The sequence below is a fragment of the Pan troglodytes genome, chromosome 10 (genome assembly GCF_028858775.2).
Source record: "Pan troglodytes isolate AG18354 chromosome 10, NHGRI_mPanTro3-v2.0_pri, whole genome shotgun sequence".
NCBI lineage: Eukaryota > Metazoa > Chordata > Mammalia > Primates > Hominidae > Pan > Pan troglodytes.
The window spans coordinates 19,866,223-19,892,500 of record NC_072408.2 but is presented as its reverse complement, the minus strand read 5'-3'; the positions used below and the strand labels follow the sequence as shown (position 1 = coordinate 19,892,500).

Genomic DNA, 26,278 nt, shown 5'->3' with positions numbered 1-26,278 from the left:
TCAGGATTAAAGGAAACAATGTAGATGAGTGGCTTAGCACACACTGAGTGCTCCACAAATGTTAGCTATTGTTATTATTTAACTGTACAGAGAGAACATCTCTCTGCGTATCAGACTGTGTGTCTTGTTTTGTTTTGTTTTTCTTGTGTGCAGACTGTAGCAAAATGCAACCCAGGAACTTCAGGGAGCTATAACTCAAAACCTAAAATTGGGAATCATTTTTTATACTTTTTCACACTATAAACTGTAGACAATCCACGTTACAATAAAAACTGGGTTGGGCCGGGCACAGTGGCTCATGCCTGTAATTCAGCACTTTGGGAGGCTGAGGCAGGAGTACTGCTTGAGGTCAGCAGTTCAAGACCAGCCTAGACAACATAACAATACCTTGTCTCTACAAAAAAAGAAAAATGTTCTAAATTAGCTGGGTGTGGTGGCACATGCCTGTAGCCTCAGCTACTCAGGAGGCTGAAATGGGAGGATCACTTGAGCCCAGGAGTTTGAGACTGTAGTGACCTATGATGGTGCCACTGCCCTCCAGCCAGGGCGACAGAGCAAGACCCTATCTCTAAAATGTTTCAAGTTGGTAAAAAAAAGTATGACAGTTTGCAACAGATAGTCCAGGTTACAACCTGATGTTCAGTCTCTTGCATTCTAGGGTACTTTTTCCAAATGGGGAGGGAAAGGTAGGGAGATACAATTTTTTTTTTTCTTGGTAAGAGGTACAAAAAAGTTACAAAAAGGTACAAGGACTTTGAGAGACATAATTAATGGGTTTGTTTTTTTCCCAGGTAACCTCTGCTAAATTCCTGTTTCATCATGGCTATTTAAATACATGGTTATTGAGTAATTGGCATTCTGCTATTATCAAGTGGCCTGAATTTCCAGGTAATACTGAATAGCCTCCTGCCTCAGCCTCCCAAAGTGCTGGGATTACAGGCGTGAGCCACCGTGCCCAGCCGCAACTCAATTTTAATAGTAATATATGGATTGTCTCCAGTTTGTAGTGGGAAAATTATTTAAAAAAGATTCCAAATATTACGTTTTGAGGCAAAACCTAGTAAGAATTTTCAGGTAATACTGGGCACATTCCTTTCCATGTGTAGAGGGAAGGCTGAAAGTCACTGCCTGGAGGGACCTTGAAATTTGTCATTGCATTAAGGCTTATAATTATCTGTCCAACCAGGTTTGAAAGGAACTTTAGAATTGCCAACCCATTTTTAGGGAAACAGAGAGATTGGGATATTAGGTTCACCTAGTTCAGAAGACAGTCAACTACTGGGGTTCAGATTTCCTAAAGGTTAGGACAATGCAGAAAAGGAAGGTAAAAATGTCGAATGGGGCAGCTGGGACCTCAGGGCTGAAGCAAAGTAGGGTGTCCATAGAAAATAAGATCTGAGGGCCGGGTAGAGTGGCTCATGCCTGTAATCACAGCACCTTGGGAGGCCAAGGCCAGCAGATCACCTGAGGTCAGGAGTTCAAGACCAGCCTGGCCAATATGGTGAAACCCCGTCTCTGCTAAAAATACAAAAATTAGGCTGGGTGTGGTGGCTCACACCTGTAATCCCAGCACTTTGGGAGGCTGAGGCAGGCGGATCACGAGGTCAGGAGATCAAGACCATCCTGGCTAACACGGTGAAACCCCATCTCTACTAAACATACAAAAAATTAGCCAGGCGTAGTGGCACGCACCTGTAGTCCCAACTACTCAGGAGGCTGATGCAGGAGAATCGCTTGAACCCGGGAGGCAGAGGTTGCAGTGACCTGAGATCACACCACTGTACTCTGGCCTGGGCAACAGAGTGAGTCTCCATCCCAAGAAAAAAAAAAAAAAAATTAGCCGGATGTGGCAGTGCACACCTGTAGTCCCAGCTACATAGGAGGCTGAGGCTGGAGAACTGCTTGAACCTGGGAGGCAGAGGTTACAGTAAGCCAAGATAGCACCACTGCACTCCAGCCTAGGTGACAGAGTGAGACTCTGTCTCAAAAAAAAAAAAAAAAAGTAGGATCTGGTAGGATCTGAGAAATATACTCCTTAATGAAAGATGAAACATAAAGTACCCAAGCTTATAATATTCAGTTATGGCTATAGGATCATATTTTTAAAACCCATGTAATTAAAGGTATAAAATTACCTGCCCAACCTAAAATGAAAAGTTCACTAGGAAAAAAATAGCCATTACTCAATGTGATTATATGAACATTAAAGTTAATAAAAAAGGTTTTTCTCCTTTTAGAAATTCTAGCATATGAAATTATCTTTACTCTGCAAGTCACTCTGAGATATATTTTTTAAATATTGTTTACAGTTGCTATCCAGTAAAGGATACATTTCAAATGTATCTTGATTAGACAATCACCTGTAACAAACATTCCTTTCCTTGAAAATGCTTGCAGGAGTTCAGAAAACATAGTAACTTCACTTCACTGTAACACTGATACTCTTTCCCGTTCCAGCTTTTGCCTGCTTCTTTTTAAAGCACAAAGAACACTCATCTTCTCGATCTCCCTGGCTTTCAGGCCACTTGACGATAGCAGAATACAAATTCCTCAATAACCGCATATTTAAATAACCACGGTAAAAATAGGAGTTTAGCAGAGGTGTCCTGGGAAAAAGAAACAAAATTCAGTGACCTGTGCAAGATGTGTATTCTCCGCATTCAGTCTGCCCTACTATCTGTCCCCACCTACCAAGCCAACTTTATCTCTTAGTATTCTCCAGAACACCGCCGTCCCCAAATCTGTCCCTTGCAGAGCCACCAGTTTTACAGTCAGTTCCTTGCTCAAAAATCCTCAAGGACTTCTGTATCTGTTAAGATTTGCATTTGGCAGCTAGTAACAGAGCCCAGAAATCATAGTGGCTTAAACAAGATAAAAGTGTACTTTTCTTTTCTGTACAGGAATTCTGGAGATAAGTGGCACAGAGTTGGTGTGGCATCGCCTATAGTTCCTGTATCTTTCTACTCCACAATGCACCTTCTATCCTCAGGAACAAAGGATGCCTCCTCAAATTGCAGCCATCTTACACACCTCATAGGCAGCCAAAAGGGGACAGACAGGCAGATGTCAAACTTCTTTTCAAATGCTGTCGGAACCTAGCGCAGTCCAGCATACTTCATAAGCACTCATTAAACTTCAGATACAAGAATCAATTAATTCTATGGCACTACTGAAGTAGGGAAATTTATCATTCACAAAACTTTAAATATCAACAGTATACCCAGTGCACCATATTAGAAACTATAAAGCATCATTTGAAATTGTTAAAAGGACACCCTTTTAAGATAGTAGATATGTAAATATCTATGTAATTAACCAGGCACAGTGGTTCATGCTTCTCATCCCAATGATTTGGGAGGCTAAGTTGGGAGGACTGCTTGAGCAAAGGAGTTCAAGACCAGCCAGGGCAACATAGTGAGACCCCATCTCTAAAAAATTTAAAATTAGCCAGGTGTGGTGGCATACACCTGCAGTCCCAGCTACTCAGGAGGCTGAGGCAGGAGGACTGCCTGAGCCCAAGAGGTCGAGGCTGCAGTGAGCCATGATCATGCCACTGCACTGCAGCCTGGGCAATAGAGCAAGACTCCATGTGTCTTTAAAAAAAAAAAAAAAGGACTTGCTTGCTCTGGTGAGTATGGGGAGAGCCTCTCCTCATGTGTAGGAGTGGCAGCATATTCCAGAGTAAAAACATAATAATAAAATAGTGAACACATGAATAGCTACTACTTTATGCAGGCCTTGTTGTAAGTTCTTTACATATATTCAATGTTTTTCTCATAGAAAGACATTCTTAAGACTGTGAAGAGAGAAGAAAAGCAGGAAACAGAATTAAGGTATTTAAGGTACTTAGTCCAGGGCCTGGCACATAGTAGGCACTCATTATTGTTGTTGCCAACAAAAGGTCTCAAGAGAACATTCAGTCCCCTTCCTCCCCCTAGATAACGACCCTCCATATTCTGAAGCATTCACTGAATCTTGCTCCACTATCGTGCAGCCACATTCCCACGGTTGAACAAATCCCACGGAAGACATCAGTAGGAACTACAGCTCTACTCAGGTAGTTAACACCAACCCTGGGCCCCCCAGCTTGGATCCTCAGCTGAGGATATGCCAAAGATAAGCGCCCAGCTCCCTCCTTCTCACTTTCTATCAGTACTCTCTCTTGAGTGTAGATTTGTTTTATTTTGTTTTACTGGAGAAGGGGAGGAGGAGAGGTGGAGGCAAAAAAGGGGAAAGGAAACAGAGAAGATAAGATGCAGGAATTATTTCAGGTCTCAGTTTGGCAGGGGCTCATATGTAAAGCTATTATGTTCGAGAAATATAAAAGACTAATACTTTTCCTAAAGATCGAAACAGAAACAGTGGTGATTGGACTGGGAATTATACCTCACTTCAGTGAACTCCAAAAGAACTTGAGTTGATTGCTGAAGAAGTGAACAAATAGTGATCAATTTGCTGACAACTGTAAAAGCGTATGGGGTGGGTCACAGCCATTATAGCTTCCTGTGGAGTCAGTGGCCAACTCTAGGTTGTTACACCACTGTAGCCAGCAGAGGTCTCTCTTTTATTAATCTTCAATTAAAAAAAAAAAACCCTCTGGGTTGTTTATTTCTATTATCCTTTTGAAGTCTCTTTCTAAAGCCAAATAAATAATGAATCATTTGGCCAAAACATCTTCGAATACTGAATCTAGTCACTTAGTAAAAATAAAAGACAAAAATGCTGAGCTACTTGAAGCAGAAGATTCAGTATTCACCTCTAAGCTATTCATCTGCTTAGAAGATTCACGCCAATCGCACAGCCAAAGAGCAAAACATGGGCCAGACTCTAAAACAGCAATGAGCAACTGGCTGAGTATGACAAAGAAAAGGGAGCTCCAGCTAAGACTGGTAGCGGGGTGGAGCAGGAGGCTGGCGAGGTCCACTTCTTCGGATCTCTGGTTCAGTAGCTGACACCAAGCAGGGCTCTTCCTTGAATGCACTCCTTCAAAAGCCTCAAATATACCACTTGTGACCACATCCCCTCTAACGGCCCAAGCACTACACATGACACCCTCCTTACTTAATGAAATCAAGAGTTTTGGTTTTTGAAAACTCGATTGTTTATGTTAAGCAGCATTATGGAGAACTATCAAGGTGAAAGCTTGAACTTTCTTTCCCACGTCCTGTTGGGATAACCCCAACATAAGACTAAGGATTTCAACTAATATTAGATAAAGTGAGGAAACAATAAAATTTATTTGAAGCTGCTCAAGTCACTCTCTTATTTTATTTTATTTATTTATTCTTTTGAGACAGGGTCTCAGTCTGTCACACAGGCTGGAGTGCAGTGGCGTGATCATGGCTCACTATAGCCTTGACCTCCCAGGCTCAGGTGATTCTCCCACCTCAGCCTCCCAAGTAGCTGGGACTACAGGTGCACACCACCATGCCCAGCTAGTTTTTTTTTTGTTTTGTTTTGTTTTGAGACAGAATCTCACTCTTATTGCCCAGGCTGGAGTGCAGTGGCGTGATCTTGGCTCACCGCAACCTCCTCCTCCTGGGTTCAAGCAGTTCTCCTGCCTCAGCCTCCCGAGTAGCTGGGATTACAGGCACACACCACCACGCTCAACTAATTTTTTGTATTTTTAGTAGAGACGGGGTTTCACCAGGCTGGCCAGGCCAGTCTTGAACTCCTGAGTGATCCGCCCGCCTCAGCCTCCCAAAATGCTGGGATTACAGGCATGAACCACTGCTCCCAGCCTAGTTGTTTGTATTTTTAGGAGAGATGGGGTTTTGCCATGGTACCCAGGCTGGGTTCTCATGCCTCAGCTTCTCAAAGTGCTGAGATTACAGGTGTGAGCTTATTTTAGTTTAGTTTAGAGACAAGATCTCACTCTGTCACCCAGGCCTGAGTGGCAGTGGTGGATTATAGCTCACTAAAACTGTGAATTCCTGGGCCCAAGTGATCCTCCCGCTTCAGCTTCCCAAGTAGGTATGACTACAGGTGCTCACCACCATGCCTGGCTTATTTATTTATTTATTTATTTATTTATTTATTTATTTATTGTAGAAATGAGGTCTCACATTGCCCAGGCAGGTCTTCGATGCCTAACCTCAAATGATCCTCTTCGGCCTCCCAAGCAATCCACCTTGGCCTCCCAAAGCACTGAGATTGCAGGCATCAGCCACTGTGCCTGCCAAGTCACCTTTAAATTATCCAGTGGCTTCCCATTGCACTTAAAGTCCAAAATTCCTAATGTGGCTTAAAAAGCCCATCACTCCAGCCACAGCACTCATTCCTTCTGCCACTGGCTCACTGCCCCCCAGCCACAAGCACTTTCTTTCAAAGCTCTTCTCTGACTTACAGTCTTGGACTGTGTTCTGCTTGGCTCACTCTCCTTCCTTTCCTCCTTTCAACTGGTTAACTCATGCTCAGCTTCCAGGTCTCAACTTGAAAGTCATTTCTTTAGGAGGGATTCTCTAACCCTCGCTCTAGGTCAGGGCCCCTGTTTCAAACTCTTACAGCATCCTACAGGCAGCCACTGGAACATAGGGGAAGGCACTGTGGGTGAGGGGGATGGAATGGCATTTTTTATTTTGTTTGTTTGTTTGTTTTAGAGATGGGGTCTTGTTCTGTTGCTCAGGTGGACTGGAACTCCTGGGCTCAAGGGATCCTTCCACCTCAAACTCCCGAGTAGTTGGGACTATAAGTGGCTGCTCAGCTAAAGGGAGTGTTGGTGGATTTTTAAAGGCCCTTTTCTTTTCAGTAAACACAGGCTGGCTTGGGGAAAGAGTTTCGATTTTAGCCCCTGCTTGCTTCCTCAGTTAGTCACCTTGTCTGGGATCCAAACTGCTACAGCATGAAGCAGAAGCTCTGAGGTCCCTTCATGGCACTCATCCTTCACAACATTCACCTAAATTCCATGGAATAATTACAGCTGTGACGCCTTGTGGAGCTCCAGGAGGCCAGCGCTCCTGTTTGTGACCTTGAAGCCCACAGAGCCTGGCCTTAGTAAAGGCTCCCAGAGACTGCACGCGACAATGCAGCAATATCTGGCACTACTAAGCAACCATTAGGTTACACGTTCACATGCTTTTTTTCTAGTGAGATTATAAACGTTTATTGTTCAGCCTACGCTATTATAAGATCATCTTCTTTTGATTCTGAATATGTGGTTTGTGGCCAAAAATCAGGACTCTAGCTTCCCTGAAAAATAACCTGATCCACAGGGATGGAATGTGTGATCTTGACTAGGAAACAAGAATCACGGAGCTGTAAGCCAGAAGGAATCTATAAATCATCTTCGTTTAACTTCCCCACTTTACAGGAAATCAAGAATTAGAATATTCTCATCTGCAAAATGGAAAGAATCGATACAGTGGTCTCCCATAGCCAATATTCTGAGATTCTAAGATTTGCCCCAGGTCAGTCACATGGAGAGGGACAGCCAAAGATTAGTCGGCTAACTTGAAATGTAAAACTATTTTCCCAGCACTATGTTCTAAGTAACTAATCTAAGGCAGGGAGTTGATCTGGTGAATTCCCAGGCGGATTCCCTGAGTGTGCCAAGTGCCAAAGATCAAGGAATGTGAGTTTTGGGATCATGTTACCAGTAAAATCCCATATGGCAAAAAGATGGAATAACCTCAATTTTCCATGGTTTGTTAAGATATCCTTGAGTTAATGGGGATAATATTTATACCTCATTTATGTGCCCCAGAAGCCAAACCATGTACACAAACATGCATACACTCCTCATAACTCATGTACAGATTTAATGGCATCTGAAGTTAGATAGAAAAATGGAGGAAAAATTATTATAGAAATGCCTTGTGCTCTGCTAATGTCCGAAAAGAATGAGACTGTATGTGAGACATAAAAACTCTGATTCCATGTTCAAGAAATTGTAAAAATAATTATTTCAAATTTGAAATACCGGCTGGGCGTGGTGGCTCACGCCTGTAATCCCAACACTTTGGGGGACAGAGGAGGGCAGATCACTTGAGGTCAGGAGTTTGAGATCAGCCTGGCCAACATGGAGAAACCCTGTCTCTACTAAAAATACAAAAAATTAGCTGGGTGTGGTGGCACGCATCTGTAATCCCAGCTACTCAGGAGGCTGAGGCAGGAGAATTGCTTGAACCCAGGAGGCAAAGGTTGCAGTGAGCCGAGATCGTGCCACTGCACTCTAGCCTCGGCAACAGAGCGAAACTCTGTCTCAAAAAAAAAAAGAAAAAAAATTGAAATACCTTCATGGTTTTTTCCTGGTTAAAATCTACTGTTAAAAATGCAAACAGTACATAAATGTTTAAGGGAAAGTCTCTTCATAATCCTGCCCTCAGAAATAGGAACTACAGATGTTAATGTGGTGGGTAACCTTCAATTGCATGCCTATATACATGTGAATTTTTAAATTTTTCACAAAAATACATTCATACCATAGATACTGTTCTGTGCCTGCTTTTGGTCTTAATGTGCTATGGAAACTTTAACATTAAGCCATGTAACTTTTTTTTTTTGAGACAGTCTTGTTCTGCCACCCAGGCTGGAGTGCAGTGGCGTGATCACAGCTCACTGCAGTCTAGACCTCCTTTCTTAGGTGATCCTCCTACCTCAACCTTCTGAGTAGCTGTGACTACAGGCCTGTGCCACCATATCCAGCTAATTTTTTTTTTTTTTTGGTGTTTTTTGTAGAGATGGAGTTTCACCATGTTGCCCAGGCTGGTCTCAAACTCCTGGGCTTAATCCATCTGCCTCTCTCGGTCTCCCAAAGTGCTGGGATTACAGGCATGAGCCACCCTGCCCAGCCAAGACATATAACTGTTAATACATATAAAGCTACCCAGGGTGTTTTAATGGCTATAATTTGTACCCTTCTTGCATATACTATGGTTAGTTCAATCAAATAATCAATTTTGTAACCCTACATCTAAAGGGTTTTTATTTGGTTGTTTACTCTTTTGTTCTTTTTAAAATCTAATATTTAACATTATAGTGATTACTTTGATAAATATATCTTTAGTCATACGTCTGATTATTTCTCAAAATTAAATTCGTAGAAAAGTACATACTTTTTCTTTTTCTTTTTTCTTTTCTTTTTTTTTTTTTTGAGACAGAGTCTCACTCTGTTGCCTAGGCTGGAGTGGAGTGCAGTAGTGTAATCTCTGCTCACTTCAACCTCCGCCTCCCAGGTTTAAGCGATTCTCCTGCCTCAGCCTCCCAAGTAGATGGGATCACAGGCATGCACCACCACACCTGGCTAATTTTTGTACTTTTAGTAGAGACGGGGTTTCACCATGTTGGCCAGGCTGGTCTCAAACTCCTGACCTCAAGTGATCCTCTCGCCTCAGCCTCCCAAAGTCCTGGGATTACAGGTGTAAAGTTTCCATAACACATTAAGACCAAACCATTTTAACTGTTTTTGCATATCTGAATCTCTTTATTAAATGCCAATTTAAAATATTTATTTTTCTTAACGGTAATAACAGCAGTAATTAACAATCACGGCGCCCAGCTGAAAAGTACATACATTTTAAATGCACAGTATATAAAATGTGTGTGTATGTAAGGGAGATTTAATATTTTTCTCCAAACGGTTAGCTGTAACCTAACACCATTTATTGCATAGCATAGTTTCTCTCTACTAATTAGACAATTTATGTTTATCATGTAATCAACTCTTCATGAGGCTTTTAAAAGAGAATAGAGAGCTTGAATGAAAAGCCAGAATAAGGTGATGGTTTTGGAGAGACTGGTATCACCAGCAACGTACAGGCATTAAACTTAAAAGCAGGAATGGATGGGGATGTGTTGAGAGCATCAGCCTCTTACATACTTATAGTTGTGCTGGCCTTAAGAGGCTGATTCGGGGGATTTCTATGTACAAAGTAAGGAGATGCCACTAAGCTAAAGATAAGATTATTTGGATGGGAGGGATTTTACACTGAACCTGAAAGACGGTCGTGGCTTCCACGCATGCCAACTCTTTGCTTCTTTGGTCACCAATGAAGCTGGAAAAATATCACTAACCCTTAGGTAGAAAGGAGGGAAGCAAAGATTAAACTGTCAAGAAAGAATAATGGCCGTCTTTGTATCTGAGTGCCTCAATTTCCCTATATTTATATATTCTGTATATGGTTTATATCCCAATAGTCTACAATTGAGCATGTTTTCATTTATTAAAAGCCTTTCATATTTTCTTTTCCGATAACTGTGTTCATATCCTTTGCTTATTTTTCTACTGGTTTGTGTTTTCTTCATGGATTTGTAGAAACTCTTTATTTATTGGGGAAATTAACCCTGTGATATGTGGGTTGCAAACATTTTTCCCAATTTGTCATTGCATATGTATGTGGGTTTATGTGCTACTGATTTATTACCACAAATAAATCTATACCAAGTCCTTTCAGAAATCATTGGAAGTGACACTAAATTCAACAAGTGCCTTAAAAAGATTTTATTGTGGTAAAAATAGATAAAATTTACCATTTTAACTGTTTTTGCACATCTAATTCTCTTTATTAAATGCCAATTTAAAATATTTGTTTTTCTTAATGGTAGTATCAGCAGTAATTAAAAATAATAAGACATATTGACAAGGTTAACATAGTACTGGCTGTGGTTACTGGGAAAAGACAAAATAAAAACTGGATATCCCCATTAATTTGATTTTTTGTTTGTTTGTTTGTTGTTTGTTTTTTTGAGATGGCGTCTTGGTCTGTCTCCCAGGTTGGAGTGCTGTGGTGCGATCTCGGCTCACTGCAAGCTCCGCCTCCCGGGTTCACGCCATTCTCCTGCCTCAGCCTCCCGAGTAGCTGGGACTACAGGCTCCCGCCACCACGCCCGGCTAATTTTTTGTATTTTTAGTAGAGACGGGGTTTCACTATGTTAGCCAGGATGGTCTCGATCTCCTGACCTTGTGATCCGCCTGCCTCGGCCTCCCAAAGTGCTGGGATTACAGGCGTGAGCCACTGTGCCTGGCCAATTTGATTGTTTACAAATATGTAATGGTCATTATTATATACCATGTATTGGGCTAAATACAACACATACATTATTCCATCGAATACTTTTAATACCCTATGAGAGTTATAAGCATCCTCATTATATAGACAAAAAAAAAAAAAACTTTTTTCTTTTTTTTCTTTTTTTTTTTTTTTAGAGGAAGTCTCAATCTCGTCCCCCAGGCTGGAGCACAATGGCACGATCTCAGCTCACTGCAACCTCTGCCTCCCAGGTTCAAGCGATTCTCCCGCCTCAGCCTCCCGAGTAGTTGGGATTACAGGTGCCTGCCACCACGCCCGGCTAATTTTTGTATTTTTAGTAGAGATGGGGTTTCACCATATTGTCCAGACTGGTCTCCAATTCCTGACCTCAAGTGATCTGCCCGCCCTGGCCTCCCAAAGTGCTGGCATTACAGGTGTGAGCCACCGTGCCTGGCCGAAATAAAAACTTTAAAAGGTGAAGTAACTTGCAAATGGCAGTTCAGTAACTGGACTCAAACCCAGGCAGTAGGATTCCAGAGCCTGAAATTGAACCACTACAGCATCTCACAAATAATATGGCCCAGTACACTGTGTGAGATTCTTTTAGACATACCATGGATGAACTTTAAATTTTTCCAGTGAGCCAGGCATGATGGCTCATGCCTGTAATTTCAGTACTTTGGGAGGCTAAGGCAGGAAGATCACTTGAGACTAAGAGTTCAATACCAGCCTGGACAACATAGCAAGAACCTGTCTCTCTCTCTCTCTCTCTCTCTCTCTCACACACACACACACACACACACACACACACACAGTTAGCTGGGCATGGTGGTGTGCACCTACAGCCCTAGCTAATTGGGAGGCTAAGGCAGGAAGATCACTTGAGACTAGGAGTTCAATACCAGCCTGGACAACATAGCAAGAACCTGTCTCTCTCTCTCTCTCTCACACACACACACACACACACACACACAAAGTTAGCTGGGCATGGTGGTGTGCACCTACAGCCCTAGCTACTTGGGAGGCTAAGGCAGGGGGATCACTTGAGCCCAGGAGGTCGAGGCTGCAATGAGTCATTGCACTCCAGCCTAGGTAACAGAGTGAGACCTGTTCTCAAAAAAAAATGTCCCAGTAGTTGTATATTCTTTTTTATTGTGGTTAAATACAAGTAAGATACAAATTACCATTTAAACCATTGCTTTTTAAATTATTTTTATATTATTATTATTATTTTTTTTTTTTTTTTTTAGAGCTGCCAGGCTGGAGTGCAGTAGTAAAATCATAGCTCACTGTAGCCTGAGCTGCGGCCCTGAACTCCTGGGATAGAGCAATCCCCTTGCCTCAGCCTCCAGAATAGCTTAACTATTTATTTTTATTTTTTAGAAACAGGTCTTGCTACGTTGTCCGAGCTGGTCTTAAAATCCTGGCCTCAAGAGATCCTCCCAGCTGAGCACAGTGGCTCACAACTGTAATCTCAACACTTTTGGAGACCAAGGCAGGAGTATCACTTGAGGCCAGGCGTTCAAGACCAGCCTAGGCAACGTAGAGAGATCCTGTCTCTACCAAAAAGAAAAAAAAAATTACATCTTATGAATTCTATGTTTATTGTCGTACTCAGAAAGACTTTCCCCAACTCTGAGATTTTATTTTTTTAAATCCTTTGAGGTTTCTCCTTGCATGTCTATGGTTTCATTTCTTTCTACTTCATCCTCTTTAATTCTTCAGGAATTTATCCTGATGTGTGAGATAAGAATCCCACTTTATTTTTTTTTAATGCCGACAGAATTATATTTAAAACTAGACAAATTCATTTTAAATCCACATGGGGAAAATGGCAAGCAAAAGAAAACAAGAAAATTCTGGGGAAAAAAAAGGAGTAAAGGGACCCATCGAGATGTGGAGGACTCGTCCCACCAGCAATTCAAACATATTCCAAATTTACAGTAATTATATTATGGTCCTGAGTGGACAGACTGCTACAACAAAGGAACGAAACAGGATGATCAGAACCTATTATCAGAATTTAGTGTAAAGAGGTGCAGATGAATTAGGGAGGACTGCCATCTTTGTCATGTTGGCTGTTCCCATCCAAGAATATGGTATACCTTTTCATTGTGCAGGCTTCTGCTAGAGACCCAATCTTAGAATGAGCATACTGCTCTGTCTCCCCATTTTCTTCCTGTCTCCTGAAGAGTCGCAGTGAGGCTCTGCCTGTGCAGGTTTTGTGTGGGGTCTAAATAGTTTTTTTTGGCAGAGTCACAACTAACATATTGGAGTTTCCAATCTTTCTCTTTCTTTCTTTTCTTTCTCTCTCTTTTTTTTTTTTTTTTTTTTTTTTTTGAGACAGGGTCTCACTGTTGCCCAGGCCAGCATGCAGTGGCATGATCTCGGCTCACTGCAACCTCAGCCTTCCAGGCTCAAGCAATCCTCCCACCTCAGCTTCCTGAGTAGCTGGGACTACAGGCAGCACCACCACACCTGGTTAAATTTTTTTTTGTTTTTTGTAGAAACGGGGTTTCACCATGTTGCCCAGGCTGGTCCAGAACTCCTGAGTTCAAGCGATCTGCCCGCCTCAGCCTCCCAAAGTGTGCGGATTACAGGTTTAAGCCAATGTGTCCGGCCTCCAGTCTTCCTATTGCCATAATGTGAAAAGCTGTGGTGACCAAGTCTGAGTTCATCAGACATATCTATACTATATTCCCATAGTCTGGGCTTGAACCCTACATTAAGTATTAAACAGGCTGGGCTCAGTGGCTCACACCTGTAATCCCACCACTTTGGGAGGCCAAGGTGTGAGGATTCCTTGAAGTCAGGCATTCAATACCAGCCTGGTCAATATAGCAAGACCCCATCTCTACAAAAGTAAAAAAAAACTGCTGGATGTGGTGGCACACATCTGTAGTCCAGCTACATGGGAGGCTGAAGTAGAGGATCTCCTGAGCCCAGGAGCTTGAGGCTGCAGTGAGCCATGCTCATGCCCACTGCACTCCAGCCTGTGTGACAGAGTGAGACCTGTCTTTAAAAGAAAAATTAATTAATTAATTAATTAATTAAAGATTAAACAGTAGGTGTTAGATGTTGGCAGAATTCTATTTAAAGGTTTCAGAGATGCTAGGTATGGTGGCTCATGCCTGTCATCTCAGCACTTTGGGAGGCCAAGGCAGGAGAATCATTTGAGGCCAGAAGTTCAAGACCAGCCTGGGCAACACAGCAAGACTCTCTACAAAGTTAAAAAAAAAAAAAAAAAAGGTTTCAGAGCACACATGTAATTGCAGTGATTCTGGAGGCTGAGTTGGGAGGATTGCATGAGCCCAGGAGTTGGGGGTTGCAGTGAGACATGACCACACCACTGCACTCCAGCCTGGATGACAGGGAGACTCCATCTTTTAAAAAAAAATAAGAAGAAGAATAAATAAATAAATAATAAAGCTTTCAGAGGCTGGGTTTGGGTCTCACTTTAATTTGAGAAGTTAGGATGGCAGCTAGAAGTTACCACCTACTCCTCAGTATTAATAGTCACCACTTTTAAAGATGGGGCCTCAAGTTACCACAGGTGATAGTCTTGAACAGTAATGTCCAATAGAAATATAATTTGAGACACATCTGTAAATTGTCTAGTAACTCCACTAAAAAAGTAAAATGGAATAGATGAAATTCATTTTAATAATATATTTTATTTAGCCCAATATGACAAAATATTATTTCAATAGGTAATCAATATTAAAATTATTAATGAAATATTTAACATTTTCTCTTCATACTAATTCTTGGAAACGTGGTGTTTATCTCATAAAGCACATCTCAATTTGGACTAGCCACATTCAAGCGCTCAAATAGCCACACAGCTCTACAAGATGCTAATGAGCAAGGAAAGTGGCTTAATTTAGTGGAAATCCAGAAATGCCAAGGTTGGAAATACAGTTTCACAGGGGTCTGGAATAGACTTTGAAATCACTAGTCCAAATACTATTTGATATTTGAATCTTGTCTACAACGTTCCTATCAAGGGGTCATCCAAGACTAGTGCTTGACTCACACTCCAGGGATGGTGAGCTCACTGCTTCCTGAGGCTAGCGTGTCTTCAACTCAAAAAAGTTCTCATTCCATTAAAGCACATGTTTTCTTACAGTGTCCACCCTGGTTAGGTGGGTTCCTGGAGGTCAGGAGTGACTAGCAGACCTTTATGATATGGGATTAGAGATTAAGTGAACACAGCCTTGCTAAAGGCATAATCAGGTTGGTTTATGGTCTTTCATGGACCTTAATTAAGAGGTTTGTTAGGCTAAGAAGGATTGGGGGAGTTAAGAACTAAAAAATGTCACCACTGAGTTAGAAACTGTTAGAAGGCTAGTGCTGGATATCTGGTTAAACTCGTCCGATACACTGCAGCAAGACTAAAAGACAAAAAGAAAAAGGTGTGTATCTATGCAAATGTCGCTAATATGGAGATAGAATTTCACTAATACGGACATAGGGACTGAGAGAATCATTTGACTTATTATAAACTTTAAAACATAATTGGGTTCTAATTCATAAAGAATGTCATTTCCATTAGACCTGTATTACAAAAAAGAAAAAAAAAGTCATCCTAAATCTTAACGTACACACGCTTTATCAAAAGAATTTCCGGACCCAGAAATCAAAGGCACTTCAAAAGTCTCATTTCGTATCTTGAGTTTGTTTTAACATATTCCTCCTGCAAAAACGCTCTGGAAATCAAAGAAAACTTTTTTAAAATTTAATTCAATAAAAATGACACCGACTGGCTGAATTATGATGGGTTCTGAGTGGCGGTTGAAATAACACATTTTTCCTCTATTTCCTCTTTTTTTTTTTTTTTTTTTTTTTTTGGTTGCGAAGAGGTGTTCTTTTCCGGGCCACCTTCACCCTCCCGCACTCCCCAGTTCTACCTTTCCAAGGCAGGGGAAGGTGCATCCTCGCCAGGCTCCTGCCCGCGCCTTCCGAGTACCCCTGGCCCGCAGCCGGTGACACGGCGCGCGGAACATCCGTGAACGAGTTGGGTTACATCTCTGTCCCCGCGAAGCTGCAGATCGCTGACCGCCCCGCGCACCCCCGCCTGCCTGCACACTGTCAACCGCACTTAGGGGAAATTTTTGGAACAGAAGCTCCGCCCATCCTGCTCCCACTGCCTCCACTAACCGACTCAAAACCCCCACCTCGGGCCGCCGAAGCAGGTTTCGTCACACGATCTGGGGGACTGTATTTTTTACAAGAAAACAAGCATCAAAAAAAAAAAAAAATTCAAACTGCACGCGCCGGCCAATGGGGAAGAAGTGGGAGGTGGGCGGAGGCCGCGCGCGGCGCGCGAGGCGGGGAGGGGGCCCCGGGCGGGCGCGGGGGCTGGGGCCGCGGGAGATTCGGCAAACGCGGCGGGCGCCCGGTTCGGGGCTTTTTTTTTTTTTTTTTTTTCCTCCTCCCAAAACCGACTAGAGCGCGAGACTCCGCCTGAAGCTGCAGCCTCTCGGATCCACCTTAAATCTTCAGCGGACTCAGCGTCGGGGTCAGTGGGCGCAGCCAATGCCAATCAAGTTTACAACCAGCAGCACGGGAGGGAAAAAAAAATCATCTGCAAGTTCTCCCTACACACAAATACGCGCGCGCACACACGCACACACGTACGCACACACACACAGAAAGAAGGAGGGGGTGGGGGCGGGCGCTCGGGAGAGGGCGAGAATGTTTGTGAAATGCGCGTCCGAGGCTCCGGGGCCGCGGCCGGAGCGCGGGGCAGGCGCGCGGGGAGCGCAGCCTGGCGCGAGCGCCATGATGGTCGCCGCGGTTCGGGGCCCGTTTTCTGGAGGGGGAGCCGCAATGATGCAATCCCCCGGCCGCGCGCCCTGCTCCCTGCCTTTTCTCAACGTTCCTTTAGAGGCGCGTCGAGGTTTCGCGCCCAACGCCTTGATTTCTTTTTGTACTGCTCACTCCGATGCCTGCTGCTCAGTGTCCCCACGCGTGACAGGCCGGGCGCGCGGGCGGCCGCAGAGGGGCTGGGCCTTACGTGTCAACTCGGCACTTTCGGTTCTGCGGGGTCGGCCTGAGGCGGACCCCACCCCATCCCACCCCAGTCCCCAGGCCAGCCCGGATCCGGGAGGTGGCCGCTGAGGTTTTCCAGCGGGACTGTGGGCCCCTTCCCCACCCCCAGCTGGGCCCGCAGGATTTTTTACCTCCCTTTTGGCGGAGAGGGGGTGGGTGGGCGTAGGGTGTGGCCCAGGTGAAAGACACAGCAAGTTTTAAAAAGAAATTCATACTCTGAACACCAGACTGGAGATCCTAGAGGAGATTTAGAATCACTTTTTCTGTGCAAAGAGCTTGAGAGAAGAGCAAGTGTGGGCGCTGTGATGATGAAGATGAAATGGCGAAGGCAGCGTCCCCCGGCCTCCGGGAAAGTCGCTCCCTGAGGCCGGGGCGGTGGGCGCACCCCGGCCTGAGAGGCCTCTCGCCCCGCTCCTCGCCTGTGAAGCCCACGCTCCCGGAGTCCCCCAAACACGCCCCCAAACCCACATTTCCCCAGTTCTTCCCCGTCCCAGGCCCCCGCGCCGGGCGGCCGGGGTTGCGATGGGGGCACGTTGCCGAGCGGGGGTGAGGGCAGAGGGGACCCACGCGGGCGGCCGTGGTGCGGGGCCCGGGCTGCGCGCCGCCGTGGCCCTCCCCAGGCGCCGGCGAGCCGGGCGGGCTTTCGAAATGCGCGGGGCTGCGGATCATTGGAGCCCAGGGTAGGGGTGGGAGCGGGCTGCAGCGCCGGAGGGTCCGCGAACTCGGGAAGGCTCTCCCCTTAGCTCCGATATCCCCACGGCCGGGGAGGCGGCCGGTTACTCAGGTGGAGAGTCCGTTTGCGGAGAGGAGTGGGAGCTTTCGCTGCTTTCTCAGCGTAGAGGAGAGGAGGAGGGAGGAAAGTTTCTGAGAAACCGCCCAGCCCGGCTGCGCGGCGGAGGCGCGGCCGCCCGGGCGCGGGAACTGCGCGCGACGACGGCGACAGTGCGGGGGGCTGCACGTTACAGATGAGGGAGCAACACTTGATGGCCTTTTCGTCCCGAGGCACCCGCCAGCCCGACCCCGCAACTGCCGCGGCGGGCGGGCGCGGAACTGCGGGGCAGTTTGGGGAGACGACGGCGCAGTGGCTTGGGTAGTGGGGCAAGGGGTGGCGGGCGACGGCGGCCGCAACCCCGCAAAGGGACGTTCACGGCGAAGGACGAGCTGAACTGCGGGTCATTTTGGGAGGCTTGACACAGGCGGGTAAAGGACGAAGGACACGGTGACTCGGGGCTGCGTTCCTGTGGACGTGCCTGGCGCGGCGAGCATCCACTTCTCCCTGGCCCGCATAACTAAAACGCAATCTCTCAAAATTCTGTTTAAAGAGACCTCTTTAGGAAAGGAGACTGGGGTGCCTGCAGCAATCCAGGCGATATTTTTTCTTCTGTTAGAGACACTTTCTGAATTATCTTTTTTTACTCAGAGGAACTTTAATTTCATTATTTTCTGACCCTCCTCTCCTTCCTATTTCGAATTGTTTTTCTTGCTCCTTCAGTCTGTTTTCGAAAAACACTCTTGGATGCGAGTTTCAAACAAAATTACAAAACACCTCTAGTCTTTCATTAAAATAGTACCTACTTGAAAGATGTGGCCCAGCCACTAAAGGACCTATTTTTCCCTTCCAGGAAGCCGAAGAGTCCAACCTGCTCAAAAAAAAAAAAAAAAAAAAAATCTTCGGGTCAAAAACTGTTCAAACCACTCTTTGAGAGCTCCTTTTGGGGTACGATAATGGAAATGTAGGTATTTGAGCGAAAAAATTTAACCCAAATTTAGATTTTTAGGATTTACCCACTTACTAGAATAAGTCCTATAAGAATTTACTATTACACCTTAAACACATTTTTTTTTGAGAATGTGGAATTACAGGAATCATTTTAGTAATCTGACTTTAAAATGTCTTGTCTTATACTTTTTTCCTTAGGTAAAATCTATATATCTGCTGTATGGCTATGGAGAGTCAAAATCCTCAGATTTGGTTACTTACATTAGCCAGTTTTTGGTTGTGTAGATTATAACAAGGAAATACCCCGTTTCTAAATATAGAAATTGAAAGAATTTTTGTATGACCAGTTAAATTTCGAAAATAGCTACCTAGAGTGCACACCAATTTCTTAAGGGCCCATATGTTTGAATATTTTAAGATTTATACATTAGATGGTCCAAACAATTGCTTTAATTCCTCACACTTCTCATGTGTAAATAGAGTTTAGAGAAGTCACCATGTTACTTTCATTTTCAGTCCTGCAAATGTGTCAGTGTACACTTATGTAAGGATTTTTTGGTTTTGACACATTCATATCCTAGAAGACATAAATATTTTTACTAATGCAGACTTTTGACAACCTTATTCATATGAAAATGTAGCTTTTCCATTTTCACCTTCTAAAGTTTTGTCCTCCCACACAGAGCTAAGTGGAAAATAGTAACTGCTAACTACATTCGGACTACATAAAACATCATCTGAGTTGTGGGCCTGAATTACCTAGGTATTTGCCACTTCACATTTACATTTGTGTAAATATGACTAGAATGCCAGGTCAAATACCTTGTTTGGTAAAGCACATTACAATTTGACTCAATGAATAGCTATGGAAGTTTTCTTTATTGATTACTTAATGTGTAACAATAATTGGCATCTTTTTCACACATTACAAAAAATTATACTTGGCTCAGTATGCAACCTTTTAAGCATAGCCATATTATTTAACAAAAGAGGGGAAAACCTATTCTACCCAACACAGCATTTACAAATGCACAAAACATGCCACTTTGGCTTGTATATTGTCTAGATTAAAAAAAATCTTTTAACATAAATAAGTTAGTATAATTTTTCAGTGTTTTTACAGAGTTATGTACACAGGTACACTTCAAATGGTTTTTCCATACACAGGCAACGAAATACTGTTTAAAGATGTAGTATCCATTTCACTTATCCTACAAGTGTGCTTTTCTCTACATGAACCTTCCTTTAAAAATAACACTTTCCTTTGGATAAATGGACAGAGTAAGCTTTAAATTAAAAAATATTTCATTTTTTAATGTGAAGTTACTTACAGATCTTTAAAAATATCGAGGGATTTAGAATTATTTTGACTGTTTACACAGCCCGAAGTGAAAAGAAAATGAGAAAATTTTGTCAACAAATTTAATAAAAGCAGATGGTCAATTCTTAACATTCAAAACTCCCAAGCACCTCGGATTTTTGCCCCAAACTACCTGGAGTGATTACCATTCTGCTGAGTAATTAACTGGTAAATTCCAACTTTAAGAGAGCCTGGGGAGGGCAGTGAGGATAGGTTTCTGTTGCTTTTTTAAAAAAGCCACATGCAGCTATCTAACAAACTTTAGATAGCTTGGGAGATCACCAGATCTCCCAAATGAGAATAAACTTCTTGTAAAAATAAATAGCAATTATCTTTAGCCAGTGTTCAAATTTTTGTGATTTTTTTAAATGAAGTATCAGCTGTCTCTGAAAGGGACATTACATCTTTAAACAATTCAAACCCTTCCCCAAAATTGCTTCTCTTCATGCAAGTCAAATATTTATCTACTTGCTGTAAATCAAAGCAAGCTCTTCATACCCCGCTCCACGTCAGTTCCTCAGCCCCACCCTGCCCTCCCTTCCCCAAAGTTTATGTGCTACATAAAAGGTAAAAACTATATACACAGGTAGTACAATGAAGCAAATAAGGAAAAACCTAATTGCATAATGCTACATCCAACGCTTTTAGAGGCAGATCATTTAAGAGTGCCTAAAATTTTAGTGTTATTGTGTTGTTGTTTTTCAGTGCTTATACAGGATGTCCATGAAGTCAGCGATATGTATTTTTAAAATTTTCATGTATATCTTCCTTGCTTCATCAAGCAGTGATGTATCTGATAAACAAGGAAACATATTCTTAATTCTGCAAAAGAAAACAAAACGGAAGAATTAAAGGAAGAGCACTAGATTAACGTTACCAGTAGAGTACAGGAATTATTTTGTCACTATGTTAGCTTGGAAATACTTGATGGGGAAAAAAGTTTGATGACTACAGTCATCTCCACCTAACATTCTCTTAACTGGATTTTTTTTTCCTTTCCTCTGTGCTGTGTTCTTTTGTCTATAGCAGTAGTTCTTAACAGTGGGCAATGTTGCCCCCGCCCCACAGGGAACATTTGGCAATGTCTGGAGACATTTTAGGTTGTCACACTGGGGGAGGAGGATACTGCTGGCATCTAGTGTGAGAGGCCAGGGATAATTCCAAACAATCTAAAACACACAGGACAGCCTCCTACAACAGAATTATTCGGCCCAAAATGTCATTAGTGCAGAGGCTGAGAAACCCTACTCTAAATAATCTAGGTCCAAGGCAAGTGGGAAATAAATAGGATAATTAGGAAACTGTAATACTTACGGGTACAAATTTTCTAAATTTTTAAAAATTTTTAATTTTTTTTCTCCTGTGACAGATTAAACTTTCTAAATTTGAAAAATGATTGGGAATAAAAATTATAAAGGCCTTCCAGAGGAAAATTTTATTAACATCATTTTCAAAATATCCTAATTCCTGATTCATATGCAGAAAATACTCATGAATAGTTTTGAATAGGTTCTTACTAATATTTCTAGTATTCTTTGAACTAGCAATATTACTAAATGCTACAAATGCCTCATTGCATGTCAGAACAGGGCCAGATCAAAATCCAGGTCTGATTCTCGTGGCTCATCTGATGAGCTAGGCCACAAGTCACAAACCAACAAGGGCTGCGCGTGTTAAGGTTGCTTCAGGAAAATTTTCACCTAATTTTCCCACTTCATATGGTGCTGTAAAATGGAGGTTCTATAGTGCCGTTTTGTATAAGCGCTGAAAAAGATATGTGAAGTCACATATACAATTTAAAGACACAACAAACCTGAATCTCACCTTAACCCCTGTTACTTTAAAATTTTTATAACTGAGGATTTAAAAAGTTAACATCAATATTTATTAAGATCGCCTCATATGCTAAACTACGTGTGTGCTTTAGAAAATAAAGAGGTCACAGTCTTGGTCTAAAGGAAGCTAATAAACTATTAAAATATGCAGTTTATTATGAATAACCAACCCATGTTGGTTATTTGGGGACTGAATTATTCAAATTAGCTATTTACAGTGATCAGATTCTTGTGCATGGAAAAATCTCCACTTCCTTTGTGCTGGGCTGACCTACGGTCACCAGTCTTGATATTTACTACCCATTTCCCCTACAAATATCCAAATCACCCTGTTACGGCACAATTAGCATACACTGGCTGACGTGTTCCTGGATTGCTTACTGACACGAGTTAATTTAACTTCTGCTTTGCAACTTCAGTGTTACCAGAAATTCTGTAGAAACTTTAGTAACTTTTTTATCTTTCCATTTGGTTTTTGCAAATACTGGTTCCTTCTCTCTCCAAACTTAGGAGACAACAGGGAAAGTGACAGTTTATTAAAATGTCAAAGAACACAACATACCATCCTATTCACATCTCTAATCCCTTGCATAACCAAAGATGAGCAATTTCTACCAAACATTCCCCCTCAAAATTGAAACTTAATCATGTATTTGCCATTTTTCCATGTATGGCTCAAAATCTGTTACCGACTCAAGCTGAACCTCTAGGAAATTAATTCTCATTAATTCGGACTGAGGGAGTACCCTAGTTCTTGTTCGGATGGGCAAAGAACCTATTGCTCCCAACATGTTTTAGTGGGACTCACAGGGAAACGACATTCTTACCCGATGGGGCCTGGGTTACAAGTAGCTGCTCTGGTCTACTGTTTGAAGAGAAAGTATCTCTGGGCATAGAAACTCTGAAGAATTACCGTATCCCCAGCCTTCCCCATTGCTACTTTTTTGACCTCACGAAGTATAAACAAAACAAAACCCCACAAGCTTTTAATTTGCCAGCAACCAGTAAGATCAGGTATCGTGAGGTCTGAAGGCCCCGGGTTCCAGTGCGTGCTCCTTTAGTGATCAACCCACCGAGCTGTTTACGTTTGACGTCTTCTGAGGCCAGGCTTCTTGGGCGTCTGCTCCACAGAACCGGCATTTGGGGAACCGTCTGAAACATTTTCTTCTGTTCTGTTGGCTCTTTTGTTTTGAGTAGAAGAATCTAAGCGCAGGGGAAATTTTTAAAAAGAACACACAATCTTTATTAGAAAAAACAATGGCTGGCAGAAGTTGGCCCCATAGTCAGGGGATGAAAAACCCACTACCTCCACCCACAATCCTGGATCCGTCATCCCCAGTGGCTTTTAAGGGCACAAAATGAGGTTGTTTTCAAAAAACAGAAAGTGCATTCTCCGCCCCAGAGCTCTCTCCCTAGCCAGGAGGCGGACCGTTGATAAACATCCCAACTTTGTCACATACCTAGGAGTTGCTAGTGAGAGGAACCAAGATGTATTAAGTTAGGGAAATTATCGGATCTTACCATCTCCAGTTTCTGACTTAAAAGTCACAAACAGACAAGCAGTGGGCCAGGTAGCACTGAACACCTAAGACCAATAAAGTTAGCTCTCCCAAAGCTAAATCAGAATACGCCGAAAAACAAGCTACGGTTAACACCCTCCAGCAGGCAAAGCGGGGCCCCAAACACATTCTATGGTTGGGAAAGGGTCATTACCGTCGGTTGCAGGTCGCTTCCTTATTCCTGCGCATTGCTCCGCTAACCCCGTCTGGCTGTCCGACGGATCAGTCTTTGGGTCCACCAAATGCGTGTCCTCAGAGTTAGCCGGAGCCCCAATTAAAGGCGCCGCCGGGCGGCTCCCGCTGACATCCTGGCTCTCCTGCGCCGGCACCTTGCAGGCACCTTTGGGGGGCCGCGGGGGTCTGTAGTAGAACTCGGGCAAGCTGCCCTTCTCCACCTCTTGCCACTCGTACTTGCCCTCTAGGGGTTTGTGATTCTGAAAATCGAAATTCCACTTGCGCTGGCTCGCCTCTTCCATGTCTCTGCAGTGCTTCTCCAAGTCCCGGGTTAACTCTTCGTGGTCCACCGGGCCGAAGAGGTTCCTGCAGGCCGAGGGCTTGGGGTGCTCCGCCTGCCTGGCGTCCATCCGCTCCAGGCTAGGGCTCCCGTTAGACACTCGCACGTTTGACATCTTTCTCCCGGGTCTGCACGACCGCCTCTCTCGCACTCTCAAAAAAACAAAACAAAACAAAACCGAACAAAACAAAGCGCCCCTACGCAGCCCGAACCCCTCTCGGAAGCCCAGCGACTGCCCTCGGAGCCAAAAGACACAGACCCCGACGAGCCACGGCCCGAGCTCTAGGAGCGCGCAGGGGCTGCGGGGAAGCCCCGGCCCGGCCGCCGAGTCTCCGCTGATCAAATGGACTGGCGAGCGGGAGGGTGGAGAGGGGAGGGGACCAGGCAAGCGGAGAGGGTGGCAAAGCCCGTCCAAGTCTGGGCGGGTGCAAGCCCGCGGGTCCCGCGAACCCAGCCGCTCTCCAAACCTTGCCGGCGTCGGAGTCGCAGAGCCGTGAGCAAGCGGGGACAGGGGAGGGGGAGAAAAACACCCCGAAAAGACGAGCCCCCTTTTTTTAGTGGCCCAATATGGCGGTGGAAGGGAGGCTGACGAAGAAGAAAATGATTGACACGGCGAGTCTATTTAAACAGAGGAGGAGATCCATTGGTTGCGGCGGCGGGAGCCGCCCCGCCGAGGCTGGCGAGCGCGGCCTTAAGGTGGCCCCGGCGCGGTTCCGCCACCTCCCCTCGTTCCCGAGCGCGCCGCCTCCCCGAGCGCCGCCGGGAGATTGGCTGGTCGCGTGACTGCTGGAGGGGTACTGCTGCCAACAAACCTGCTCTGGCTGGCCTCGGAGAAATTAAAATTAAGACAAACAAACTAGCCAAACGGCCGGGAACCTGGGGCGGGGCCTGGGGTTCGGGGCCCGGCGCTGCGCTGGCGGGTTCGCAGCGGCGCCTAAGCCCCGACCTCCCTCCCGCTCCTCGCCCGGGAAGCCGGGACCTGGACCAGAGGACCGCGAAGGTCGCCGGCAGCTCGCTGGGAGCCGGGGTGGCGAGCTGCCCCCAGCTCGGCCCTCCCCAGTGGCCCCCACCTCGTGGTCTGCGGGGGAGGCCGCGGAGCGTTTGCTGGGGGGGCTGGGCGCCCCCCCGCCGGCGTGCCTTTGCTGGGGGCTGGTGGAGGCAGTGGGCGATGGTTCGCTCAGCCTTAACCCAGAAGTTTCTGCCATCCCTGCGGAGGCTGGGGGCCTAGGGAAGAAGCCAAGGCGAACGTCTTTCTTTTAGAAATTAGCCAGGAGTAGACGCGGCACTTATCATGAACTCAAGCTCTCCCTCAATGAAAATAAGAAAGGAACTCAAGATTAAAAAAAAAAAAAACCTCTAGTCTCTCAAGTCCCTTAATAAACTTTGTAGCTGTCTCAGACACGTTTAGTTTTGAAAAACAAGGGTACACCCCTGGCCCAGGATCTTCCTTCCCAAGCACAGTTAAGGCCATGGACATTGGCTGCGTGTGGGAACTCGTCCCTTTCTACTTTTCTGTTCTTTCCCGGGATTGTAGCAGTTTCCTCTACCTGAGTCCAGCCGCCAAATACAACAGCTCCTTCCTTCCTCCACCCTTCTCTCTCACCAGACTTCACTGCTCCAACAAACTCAGAACAATATTCAGATGCTAGTGAATGCTTTCAGAGGGCTGAAGGGTGAAAATACTCCCCTCGGGGTCAAACTCCAGATGATGAAATGATTTTTAAAACACCACAACCATGTCCTAACATCCGATACTAGTATTCCAGCGTTTCTCTTCTCCCTTTTGCAGCTGGAAATTTCTCTCTCAGTGTGGGCTTGAGCACCGTGGTGGAAGATAAAGTAGGACGATGAGCAGGGCTGCCCTGAGACAAAGCTCAGTGGATCTTCAACTGCCTCCCCACCCCCATGCCCGGTACCCATCATCTTGGTTTGAGCCAAAGTTAATGCATTTTACTGGAAACCAACCTTCCGTTCTAATATTACACAGCAGCAAAGTTTTCTTAAGCACCTATGCTACAGATGAGCTTGATGTGTAGCTTGTTTTCTTAGCCACATCTTGTCCACTTTGTGTGCCTACCTCATCTCATACGCTCCAGAATGTGACAGCTGGAAGGGACCCTCGGGACCCTGTGGTTTAACCCTCTCCTTTTTACCACGGAGGAAATCGAGACTCAGAGAGGTTTCCTGTCCAGGGACATGCATTCGGTTGGTACCGGAGGCAGGACTAGATGCAAGTCTCCTAACACTCAGGTTGGTTCATTTTCTGTTC

General features: G+C 44.5%; 2 protein-coding genes across 2 annotated transcripts in view; both read right to left on the bottom strand.

Annotated features, from left to right (window-relative positions):
* APOLD1 (apolipoprotein L domain containing 1) overlaps positions 1–16,069 on the bottom strand; it is a 65,677-nt gene extending 49,608 nt beyond the window's left edge. Inside the window, exon 1 of the mRNA XM_001139700.7 lies at positions 15,878–16,069. Within this exon, the coding sequence (XP_001139700.3) occupies positions 15,878–15,973 (96 nt within the window). The 5' untranslated portion in view covers positions 15,974–16,069. The remainder of the gene's footprint in view (positions 1–15,877) is intronic.
* A 3,532-nt stretch (positions 16,070–19,601) lies between these two features.
* On the bottom strand, positions 19,602–25,233 carry CDKN1B (cyclin dependent kinase inhibitor 1B). Its single transcript, XM_522347.7, has 3 exons — positions 23,650–25,233; positions 23,010–23,139; positions 19,602–20,923 (listed from the first exon to the last, which is right to left on the bottom strand). Exons 1-2 carry the CDS (start codon positions 24,122–24,124, stop codon positions 23,018–23,020), a joined length of 597 nt encoding a protein of 198 aa, XP_522347.3. The 5' UTR covers positions 24,125–25,233; the 3' UTR covers positions 19,602–20,923; positions 23,010–23,017.
* Positions 25,234–26,278: the final 1,045 nt, after the last annotated feature.

What these genes read in the sequence shown, in the direction of transcription:
- CDKN1B (XM_522347.7), bottom strand. Translation starts at nt 24,124, where the DNA reads ATGTCAAACGTGCGAGTGTCTAACGGGAGCCCTAGCCTGGAGCGGATG. An exon ending in GAAGCGACCTGCAACCGACG is followed by an intron (nt 23,140 to 23,649) that starts GTAATGACCCTT and finishes CCCTGCGCTTAG; the next exon opens with ATTCTTCTACTCAAAACAAA.